At 39.1% G+C, this 12,059-nt stretch overlaps 1 protein-coding gene across 1 annotated transcript; it reads right to left on the reverse strand.

Moving 5' to 3' along the window:
* Positions 1–2,949: 2,949 nt before the first annotated feature.
* TAAR5 (trace amine associated receptor 5) lies at positions 2,950–5,374 on the reverse strand. The gene has a single exon (XM_043590537.1). It carries the CDS (start codon positions 5,008–5,010, stop codon positions 3,997–3,999), a length of 1,014 nt encoding a protein of 337 aa, XP_043446472.1. The 5' UTR covers positions 5,011–5,374; the 3' UTR covers positions 2,950–3,996.
* Between the last annotated feature and the right edge of the window lie 6,685 nt (positions 5,375–12,059).

Genomic DNA, 12,059 nt, shown 5'->3' on the forward strand with positions numbered 1-12,059 from the left:
ACCAAGCTGTTGTGATGGCCAAACAGATTACTGTCATCTTGTGTAATTATTTCCTCCCCCAATGTAGGAAGCAGAAGCCACTGTACTTCCGGAAACAATGATAGGATGATTAGTTCTCTGCTCTTCTCGCTACTGCTGTTACAACTCAGAACTGTGTAAATGGTTGGTATGGATAGGACTCTATGCTATGCTCTTCTGTTTAAACACATTGAACATTACTTTCCCATTCAGGGTAATTCTTTTTTGAAAGCAGTCTTTAGTTCTTTCTTTTCTGTAACAAAACTTAATTTCAACAGAAAATTTGCTAGTTTTAGGAGGTAAGTGAAATATACATCAATAAAGACATTCACATATTCACCTTGTTTTTCATTTTTGACTTATGAACCACATGCCCATATTGTACCAAATCAGTGCTAGATTATGTAGAAATGGTAATACCATCTTACCTTTATGTTTCAGAATCTGTGACTCTGGCAAGAAGCAATGTTGTTAACTGTGAAAATTTTAAAAGGATAAACACTAGCTCAACTAGATCAAGATTAACATCGATAGTGACAAGTCATGTTGATAGCAGTGTGCCCTTGTCATGATGTGATGAGAATGGCATGTTATTTCAATGTTTTTTTCCCCCAAAAAACCTATTACCTCAGTGGAATCATGAGAAAAATCATTACACAAACCCTCATAGAGGACTATCCTACAAAATGCCTGACTAGTGCTCCTCAAAACTGTCAAGGTCATAAAAAATAAGGGATAAAAGAAACTGTCAAGGTCTAGAGGAGCCTAAGGAGACATAACAACTAAATGTAATGTAGTGTCCTAAAGGGGAACTAGAACAGAGGAAGGACATAAGGAAAACCTAAGGCAATCTGAATCATGTATGGACTTCTTACTGATACATTAATAATAATATATCAATGTTGGTTCATTAATTGTAAGAAATTTATGATACTAATCTAAATTGTTAATAATAGGAGAAATGGGGCGTAGGGTATAGAAACTCTCTGTACTATCTTTGCAGCTTTCCTGTAAATTTAAAATATTCTAAAATAAAATGTTTATTTTTAAAGTACAGGGCACACAATTGTGTGAGGACAGTGAGCATTGATCCTTATACTACTGATTCATTGATCCATTTCACAAATACCTTCGAAAACTTAGCATTCTGGGTTCTGGTTCAGAGCTTTAGGAATACAAAACAAAAACCTTAGACTATCTTATAGAAAAAAATGGTAGATCAACAATTTTTATGGTTTGGAATGCATGGAAGTTTAAATGATAAAAGATGTGTTTGAGAAGCAGGAAAGAAAGGAGAACTTGGCTTCTCCAAGGAAGATCAGGGAGGCTTATTAAAGAAGTGGCACTTAAGCTGGGCCTTATGAGATTCAGAGATTTTGCAGGAGGGAAAGGATGGAAAAGGATTTTCAGGCTGAAGGAATGGCATGACCAAAGAAACTGAGGAAGTGCACAGGGTATTCGGGAAATACGGAGATAAAGCAGCTAAACAACTACCAAGGGAGTCGTCACCCTTTTGACCTCCCTGAGGCTGGCATTCAAGCCCCTCCACCTCTTCCTCTCCCTCCATCTTCCCAGGCACCCCCCACTTCAATTTGGAGGCATTCTTACCTCCGCTGCTCTGCTCAGGTTTTGACTCCTCTGATTCTCATTGTCTTCTGAGCCAACATTTCCCAAATGAGGTTTTATCAGTCATCCTAGGAAATGCTCCAGGGGAAAGAAATTCCTGCATCCCCAACATTTTGGAATTGCTGCATACAATAGCCTGCTCTTGGAGAATAACACTAGACATGACAAAGTAAAGACTCCGAGAAGTCCTGTTTCAACAAAAACCTGTTGAACATCATTTAAATATGCACATAAAAATTATTTATGCAGAGTTCCACCTTGTGATATAGCAGAGCGTCCTTCTAGGACAGACAGTGCCATACTCAGTGGATTGTGAAGAGGTGTGGATTTATCTCTAAGAAGAGGAAAATGTGTTTTTAAAAATTTTTTTAAATTTATTTTTGAGAGAAAGAGAGAAAGACAGAGAGACAGAGAGAGAGAGAGAGAGAGAGAGAGAGAAAGACAAGAGTATGAGCGGGGGAGGGACAGAGAGAGAGGGAGACACAGAATCTGAAACAGGTTCCAGGCTCTGAGCTATCAGCACAGAGCCTGACATGGGGCTCGACCTCATGAACTGCAAGGTTATGACCTGAGCTGAAGTCGGACACTTAACCAACTGAGCCACCCAGGTGCCCTGAAAATGTGTTTTTTAAAGTAATGACCGATTTATACTTTGCAATTTTTATTTATTCCTATATCTAAGGCACAGTGTTCCTTGATATCTCAAAATTGCATATATTAGAATAAATTGTAATATATAATTCTTTTTAAATTTAATTATGTAATAATACCAAAAAGTTAATTGGAAAAGAAAGAATAATTACTTCGAAAGAAAAAAGAAGCATTAAAAAATACATCGAAAAATATGTTTATAATAAATAATTTTTTTGAGAGAGAAAGAGAGAGCATGAGTGGGGGAGAGGGGCAGAAGGAGAGAGAGAGAGAGAGAGAGAGAGAGAGGATCTTAAACAGGCTCCACGCTTAGCATGAAGTCTGACTGGAGACTCCACATGACCTTAGATGAAATCAAGAGTCAGATACTCGATCGACTGAGCAACCCAAGTGTCCCTACAATAAATAATTTTTTAATTAAGAAAAACAATAAAGTCAATAAAAGTTATCTCTCTAGCCAGAAAGGAAGGAAGGAAGGAAAGGAAATTAATTCATTTCAGTTAACTTCCATGACAAAATAAAACATTACTTTTTTATTTATGGAGATTGATTGATTTATGTTCATATATATATTACATCTATCTATGTATATAGATACATACATACAATATATTCATATATATATTACATCTATCTATATGTTTGTACTTTGGAGACCTCAAATTAACTTACAAATAAGTTTTCCAAATCAGCAATTATTAATTTGAAAAATAGTAAGAAATGTGGGAGTTATTAGAGACCTGTAGGAAAAGATTTAGGAAGAAAAAAGAGGCAAAATGTACATAGAAGATGTCAATACCTTTACTAGTAATAGGTCCTAAGAAACACTCGGTTCAGTGTTGAACAAGCATGTGGCTTAAGTACTTGTATTTCCAAAGAAAATCATATACTGGTGTCCCTGGAAAGATAGTAGATCTAACTTAGGTAATTTTTTTTTAAAAGGAAAAATATTACAATGGCCAGATGTGGATCATTATCACTTTACAAACATTTCACCATTTCCAAGTTTTAATAATTAAAGAAAAGCGAGAAAATATTCCTTCAAGAATACATTTACTCAGTGATCATTGAAATGGGCGAACATAGTTTACAATCCTGTTTAGGGAGATAGGGATTCTAAAGAGGACATTTTGAAAAAGAAACACTCCCAACACTTGACTACAATTATGAAAAGTGATGTCAAACAGGGTTTTCCAAAGTTAAATTATTATACAATATTTGAGCTTCAGGTTACCTGAACAAACAGTACAAAACCCTAATTTTCCAGCTGCAACTCTGAGATGGGGAGAAATTCAAAGGTTGTCAAAATAGTCTCACCCAAGCACTGCCAGGAGGCAGAACCAGTATGAGAACTCAGAAATCTCCACCTCACGCTCTTTTCTCTCCACCTCTGTATCTCAGTCTCAAGGAAGTGATAACAGCCAAATAATTTCACAGAAGTTTAACGCAGCCAATAAATACTTGGTTGATTTCATTCCCTCCTTTTCTACAGAAAAATTAAATAAAGAGAGTGCTACATTCTACTACAGAAACATTGAATTAAGAGAGTACTATATTTCTTTTCGAATTAAGAGGTTGTTTTTTCTCCTCCACTTAAACCATGGTGCCCTAAAAGCATGCCCACGAACTCATGACACCGCCCCTGCCACAGAGCACTCATCTTTCCTGCAGGGACCTACCCCTCGCCTGCATTCAGAGAAGTCACTCTTGGTACAAGTCAATAGTGGGTGTCCGAGGTGAGAAGATCTCTCGACTCAGGCAGAGTTTCAGTGCCTTTCTGAACCACCGGTAGGAGAAGACATAGATGATAGGGTTGCAGGCCGAGTTGAAGTAAGCAAACCAAATAAAGATGTCAAAGACCAGTGGCGGTGTGACGAAGTTAAGGAGGCTGTCAACCAGCGTGTCAATGGTGAAGGGAAGCCAGCACAAGAGGTATATGCCCACGGCAATGCCGAGGGTCTTGGCAGCTTTTCTTTCACGTTTGGCAGCCCCAGCCAGGTTTTTGCTCAAGGTGTTGATCTGCTGAGCCTGCCTGATGGCAACCACAAAAATCTTCACGTACAAGCTGATCATGATGAGGCAGGGGAAGAAGAACATAGGAAAATTTAACCAGCCCCAAAACTTATTGAAGAGCAGTTGGCAACTGCCCACACAAGGCATCTCTTCCAGCCACTGACTGAGCGCATTCTCTACCACATCTGTGTAGAGGAAGAAGGCAGTGTAGGCTGCTGGAATCCCCCACCCTGCCAGGATGTACCTGATGGCCACCCTGACTGTGAACTTGGAGGGATAGATCAAGGGCTCACAGATGGCACAGTGGCGGTCTATGGAAATGAAACAGAGGTGGAAGATGGAGGTGAGGCAGAAGAGGGTATCCAGATAGGTATGCAGGCGGCAGAGGAAGTCTCCAAGGAACCAGCAGCTCTCCACCGAGCGAATGGTACTGAGAGGCAGCACTAACAGACCCAGAAACATGTCAGCCAGGGCCAAGGAAAGCAGCAAGAAGTTAGTGGGGGTGTGAAGCACTTTGAAGTAGGACACTGCAAACACCACAAACAAATTTCCTAGGACCGTAATCAACATGCCTACTGCACCGGCCAGGTAGATGGCCAACCGGATGCCCAGAGGATGGACTGTCCTGGGGCAAGATCCATTCACCTGGTAGCAGAATGCTGCGGGGTGTTCTTCAGCACCTTGGTTGAGGACAGCACTCATTTATGGTTCCTACTCTTCCTTTCTCTCTGGGAACTGGCCACCTGTACCACCCAAAAAACAAACAAACAAGCCCCCCCCCCAAAAAAAACCACAAAACAAAACAAACAAACAAACAAACAAAACAAAACAAGAAGATGTGGAGGAGAAACTGAAGGGCATTTTGTAACCTAGTACAATTTACTTAAGTACTGAAGCAAATACTGTCCAAAAATCAGTATAATGTGAGATTTAAGGTCTCATAAGAGTCACTTCTCTGCTAGCGCTGGTTTCTCTAACTGGGCACTTTTGAAATTAGTGTAGACTGTATCTTTAAGGGAAAAGAAGTAGAACGTAAGCTAACTGTTCCCTCAGAGACAAAGCAGCCTATGTCACGGTAGGTACTATACAATTATTGAGAGGCCGTCTCTTCCATTTTGATAAGTTGACCTATTGCCAAACATAAAGTGAGATTTCAAGTTATCAGTCTGAAACAGGGAAGAATTAAGTCTTTGTAATAAATCATTGCTTGGGGAAAGAATAACATCTGGCTCCTCTCTTCAAGAATTAAATAAAGCAACAGTAAAATCAACAGCTTGAGCTGTTTAATTACATGCCAACCAAGAAAATAATTCAAAACACAAATAATTAAAAAAGTAGAGAATCACCAACTTCAGTTTTGCATGCGGCACAATTCCTAAAGAGAACACACATTGTTCATACATCCTGGAAGAACTATCTGTTGTGAAAAAGTATTTTTCTATCTTAACACCAGTCTGCAATTTTAAACAAGTTCCAGTAAATTGAATTCAAGGTTTCTGAACTACTTACAGAAGTAGGAATCAGGATCACTTCATCAGAAGTCCTTGTAGCAGGTGAACACAGGTATGTAGAATTCTCTTCCATCCGCAAAGACGACAGATGTGCAATCAGTTAATGATTTTATACTCCAAATAGAAACTAGTCCTCAGGGTGGTATGCCATGCAAATGAGTGTTGGAAGTGCTCCAAGGGACCTAGTTTGCACTATTCACAAGTTTCAGTAGTTTGAAGCTTCTTCTCAGCACGAGATCATTTATCTTGCCAATTAATTAGAGATGAAAACTGAAGACACCAGTCTTATATATCCTTTTGTTTAATTTTGTTTTTAGTGAGTTCTGTATATCCTTTCTGCCTTATTTTTTATTAAAAATTTTTTTAAATTTATTCATTTTTGAGGGGCAAAGAGAGACAGAGCATGAGTGGGGGAGGAGCAGAGAGAGAGGGAGACACAGAATCCGAAGCAGGCTCGAGGCTACTGTCAGCACAGAGCCCAATGTGGGGCCCAGACCCATAGACCACGAGATCATGACCTGAGCCACCCAGGCACCCCACTTGCTTTAGAATTATTCGTGCACAGGGTGTCTCTGTGGCTCAGTTGGTTAAGGGTCTGACTTTGTCTCAGTTCATGATCTCACGGTTTGTGAGTTCGAGCCCTGCATCAAGCTCTGTGTTGACAGGTCAGAGCCTGGAGCCTGCTTCGGATTCTGTGTCTCTCTCTTCTCTCTGCCCCTCTCCCACTTGAATTCTATATCTCTTTCTCTCTCTCTCAAAAATAAATAAACGTTAAATATTAAAAAAAACATTATTTGTGCACATTTCTTTCAACAAAATAGTTGAGAATAATTGATCATAAGCCCTTAGGTTCACTTTGTGTTGGTTAAAGAAGTCACAGTAGATGAAACAGTTCCCTGAATTCAGCCGAGTTAGATTCTTGTTCTGTTACCCCCTCAGTCATCCCTTACCCTTTTCGTCCCTCTGCCTCCCCATTGGTAAGAGTACCTACAAGTAGACTCATATGTCCATACTTTATGTGGATACTACCAAGGAAAATAACACATTCGATCATATTCTGCTCTCTCTGATTTTTGGTACCAAACCTCCAGGGGATGGGATGCCTCTTTATGGCCTTGGAGAGATCATTCCTCAAAATAAACCGGTATTGCAAAAACCACATAACTGTAAAGGTGACAAAAGATTACATCTGCCAATGGGGCCTGTAGTAGGAAGTATAGGGGTCGAAGGAATGAAATAAAAAAAAAATGAAGGAGGTTGACAGACACCCCCACCTTCTCCACAAAGCCTGGGCCAAACCCAGTGATCGTCACTGGAAACTTGCACTGTATCCAGCCCACGTGCATAGAAATAGATTTTTAACTCCAGAACTTGATGATCAGATCAGGAAGGATCCTGCGTTATCACATACCGTGACACCTTTTGATTCATAAATCCTAATCCACCTTGCAATCAGGCAGAGATTCCCGTGGCTCTAAGTCTAATCTGACCAAGAGTTTGTGAAAAGGACAAATATCTTCTAAATAAAAGAAGGCCTAAGAAGGAAACTCTCAAAAAGGGTCTTGTGTTTTGTTTGTTTGGGGGATATATTTCATGAAACCTGAAATGCAATATGCAAACACATGTGTGATTACTCTGTCAGAGATTACCTAACCTTCTGTGCCCTGTTTTCTAATCTATTAATTGATTATAATACAATACCTACAACCACAAGTTTGTCCTGAAGATGGATGAGTGTTAAGAATGGTTCCTGTTACATGGCAAGCTGGACAGACAAGAGTGGGAATAGATACTAGTCCCGATTCTGTGTTAACCCCCCCCAAGTTAGGGCTCTGATCCCCTCTTCCAGACTGACTTTCAGAAATACACTCCAGGTACATAACAACTGGGAGCAAAACTAATTGGGGTTTGGATCCTCTAGATTTTCTTGCTCATCTTGGGATTCATTGATGTTCCATTTGTACAGCTTTCATCAAAGAGGCTTTATATTTTATAAACAAGACAGAAGAGAAAGTGGAATATTTATAAGGTAGTCAAAAGTGTTGTTTAGATTTAGGATCTTAACAATTAGTTTTGCTATTTAACAATGCTAAAGCTACTAGAGTAGGCTATAAGACAAGAATATTAATGTTCCCCCCTCCCCCAAAGCAATGTCTGACTCCTTTGAGATAAGCTGTGAGTGTTGGTCCAGGAGAGATAAAGGTTACTAGGAGATATTCTAGAAAAGAAAATAATCTAACTGATGATACCCAAGGGACCCATAAATGCTAGCGATATTTGAGACAGGCAGTCAGTAAGTTTTTAAGAATTGCCTCTATTCATATTTGCAGTCTGAAACAGTAATCACCATTGATGACTAAGGTCTAAGAAAGTGAGATTTTTCTTTTTCTTTTTCTTTTTCTTTTTTTAACAGAAAGAATAATAAAAGCAATTCCCTTGAGGACACAAATAAAAAAGCAATTGCAGAACAAGATTTCCTGTTTTTCGTAACCCCTCTGCAATCCAGTCAAGATCAATTAAATGCATATGAAAGGGAAAACCTACGTTAGCAGTAGATGAGGCAAAAAAAAAAAAAAATGTGGGCTTTACCAAGAGATACACCAGGTTTTGAATATTATGATCTTGGAAAAGTTGCCTAATCTCTTGAACAGGGGATTTAAGCTAGAGGTTATAGAGAGTGCTAGGAAGATTAGGTAGTTCAGTGGTAGGAAGCATCTCCTTTACTCAATGTGATGACACATTCCTTCGGCCTAAAATTCAGTCTTCCCTACACCCCAAGCTAGGCAAAATTTTCCTCCTCCATATTCTGTAACTTATTGTGCCTGGCTCTATCATAAGCTATATTACCACACAGGGTAATTGAATGGCTATGTCTCTCCTATTAGACCATGAGCCCCTTAAGGCCAGGATTTCAGCTTTATGTGTCTCTGAACAAAAAACACTCAGAGTAGTACTTGGCACATAGTAGATGCTCAGTAAATGTTTATTGAACTGAGTGCCTTTAATATAGGCTGTCCATGGCAGCCACCATCCTCCTGGGATAATGGCTGCTCTATTCAACCTCAATACATTCTGGAAAGAAGAGCACTGGGTTTGTAATAATAATGGAATGATTCACTTTTCCTTGGACTAGCCACCTTCCAGTAGGGAAGAGAAGGTGGAGCTGTTTTGAGAAACAATTGAGCTGATGTTCAGGGACATCCTTTGTAAATTACAGAAGTGCTTTATGAAGGTAGGGAGTGATTATGACTGCAGCAGAAGCTTCCATATGCTCTTTCATTTCTCCTCTATTTAGCTATGCTTTTAGTGGGCAAGAGAAAATGTGGCCTGTGGCCACAGATCCGAGTTCCTTGATACTAAGTCAACCATTTTGTGTAATTCTAATTTTTGTAATGTTTTGTTTATTTTTGAGAGACAGAGAGACAGAGCACGAACTGGGGAGGGGTAGAGAGAGAGGAGACACAGAATCTGAAATAAGCTCCAGGCTCTGAGCTGTCAGCACAGAGCCTGACATGGCACTCGAACTTGTGAACTGCGAGATCATGACCTGAGCCGAAGTCAAATGCTTAATCAACTGAGCTGCCCAGGTGCCCCATCCTTATGCTATGCTGAGGGTCAAATGAGAAAATGCACATATACCGAGTAAATGGCTGTCCTTCTCATTCAGTCTCTCGGTTCTAGCCATGCAAATAACCTTGTTGAATCCCGAAAAAGGAAGAGAGGCTCATCATGGGAAGCAGATTGTAAAATACTCTTTCCATCATATGGTGCTCTATCTATTGACCCATCTGACCCAGGAAGGAGGTCTATGTTGGCCTAAAGACCAAGGAACTCCTCCTGTTTCTTTGAGTCTTCAAAAGGAAGGAGTACCATTAGCCTCTGGAATGTCGTGTTTGGGATTAGGGGCAGAAGAAATCTCCTCCTGAAGGATTACATGACTGTAGTCATTAAAGAATAAACCAATACTTTACCAAGCATCTTCAAACCTAATTATGATTTTAAATACTGTCCTTTGATGATGATGATGATGATAATAATAATAATCATAATTTGCCAAAACATCTCAGGATCTAAATATGCTATATCTAAATGATTAAATTACAAGTACTGGCCTCAGGAAGCTATAAATATTCAACAGAACATGTAGATTCAGAGAGTATTGGGAATTCTCAACTGAATAGAGATGTTATTAAATGTATTTTGGAATAATGAGTAGTTCCTAATAGATAGTCTAGAGTGGGGATAGAGTCAAAAAAGCAAAAAGGTTCATAAACAGCATTTAGGATTTATATATATGTATATGGACATTAGAAACTTTAAGTATTAAGATGTCCTGCATGGATGTGTGATACCATTTAGCCAGGTCAAAGAATGGAGGGGGTTTGATTAACCAAATATTCTGATATTACTATAACAATTACTGTAGGGGCACGTAGGTAGCTTAGTCAGTTAAGCGTCTGACTTTGGCTCAGGTCATAATCTCACTGTTTTGTGAGTTCAAGCCCCACATCAGCTGGGCTGTCAGCACAGAACCCACTTCAGAGCCTCTGCCCTACCTCCCCCCCCAAAAATAAAAGAAAATAAATTACTGCAATAAAATGCACTTAATATTAAAGCTTATGCTAATGGTAACAAGATTTCTCTTTGCAACATACCAGTGTCTGAAAGTTATGAAAAGCAACCTTACTTCCTGCAAAAATAAGCAAAAGTTATAAATAAATCACATCAGCCACATACAAACTATTTGCAGATATAGTCTATTTGGCTGGAAGAGTCCTTCTATTGAACATCTCCATTTATGAAATTTCCCAATCTGTCAATCCATTAGATAATCAACAATATTTCTACATAACCAAAACTTTCAGTAAAATACTTCCGCCACTGAGGCATTAGGAAAGGAAGGGAAGATCTGACTTCTATTCTCGGGAATCTCACTATATGAGCATGAAAGCTTCATTTTGAGTGTTGCAAATGTTTCTGAGTCAGTAAGTCCTTTTCCACTATGTGCCTTTGCTGGCTCTGTCCCCCAGTTCCCCAGTACAACATCGTGCACATGTGACCAAAGAAAACAGGAATTAAATTCAGTTCAATTTCTACTTTACAAATAGGCTTTTTCTTCCATCTTCTTTCCCAAGAGAAGGAGTCCCTACTTGCCTAGAATTCTTTGCTTTGTAGTTGTTTACCTTGGTGGATTTGAGTAACTCCCATGTTCTTCAAAGTTTATATGTTTTAGTTATCCAGTGAACATGTTCAGAGATTTTAATGGGAAAGGAACCATCCCAGGCACTGTGGGATACAAAATGGAAAATATAAAGACATAGTGTCCCACAGAAGAAGTTTATAATCTAATGAGGAACCAACACACCGGTGCATACTCAACTCTGGCACAAAGCAGGAGTCAGAGAAATGGGTTTGGGGTGGAGGGTGTGCATAGAAGGAAGATGCTGGTTACATTGAGTTTGCGATCTTGGTAGAACATTCAAAATGGCAGTCTATTGGTAGTAAGAAATGAGGGGCTTGAGTTTGGAAGAAATGATAGGCTGCAAATAAATATACTTGAGAGAAAGATATATAGACATGAATATTGAAGCTGTGAGGTTAACTAAGGTTAAAGCAGGATTTCTTAACCATGAAACTATTGAAGTCTTAGGCCAGATAATCCTTTAGTGTGGGGGATATTCTGTGCATTGTAGACTCTTTAGCAGTGTTCCTTACCTCTACCCTCTAGATGTCAGTAGCATCCCTCCCTGGTTGTAAAAACCAAAAACATCTCCAGACACTGAATGGCCACAAAGGGCAAAACTGTCCCTGATTGAGAACCACCAGATTAGAGAAACAGAGGGATGGTATGAAGGATGAAAAGAAGGTTGTAAAGGACAAAATAAGTTTATGGGGTAGGAGAAGCAAGAGCAAGACAAAAAAAAGACATGAAGAGACATGTGCAGCATTAAGTATTATCTTAAAACTATGGGGTAGCGAAAGAACTTCAGTTGTGAATGAAACTCAACTTTAGTGAATAATTAGTATGTACACACAGACACCCAATGACATGGAAATACCACCTATGTGTATATACACAGGCTGTAAATATATACAACATATATAATTACATATTGAGAGGGAGAAAGAATATATTCCTAAACTCTTATTTATTCATTCTTCTCATTCAGTAAGACAGTCCAATTTTACCAAAATATTACAAAATTCACATCAATGCTTTTTGAAGAGGTTTAAGTCAGA

Source organism: Prionailurus bengalensis, chromosome B2, assembly GCF_016509475.1.
Source record: "Prionailurus bengalensis isolate Pbe53 chromosome B2, Fcat_Pben_1.1_paternal_pri, whole genome shotgun sequence".
In the NCBI taxonomy this organism is placed as follows: Eukaryota; Metazoa; Chordata; class Mammalia; order Carnivora; family Felidae; genus Prionailurus; species Prionailurus bengalensis.

Coding starts and splice junctions, on each gene's coding strand:
- TAAR5 (XM_043590537.1), bottom strand. CDS start 5,010: ATGAGTGCTGTCCTCAACCAAGGTGCTGAAGAACACCCCGCAGCATTC.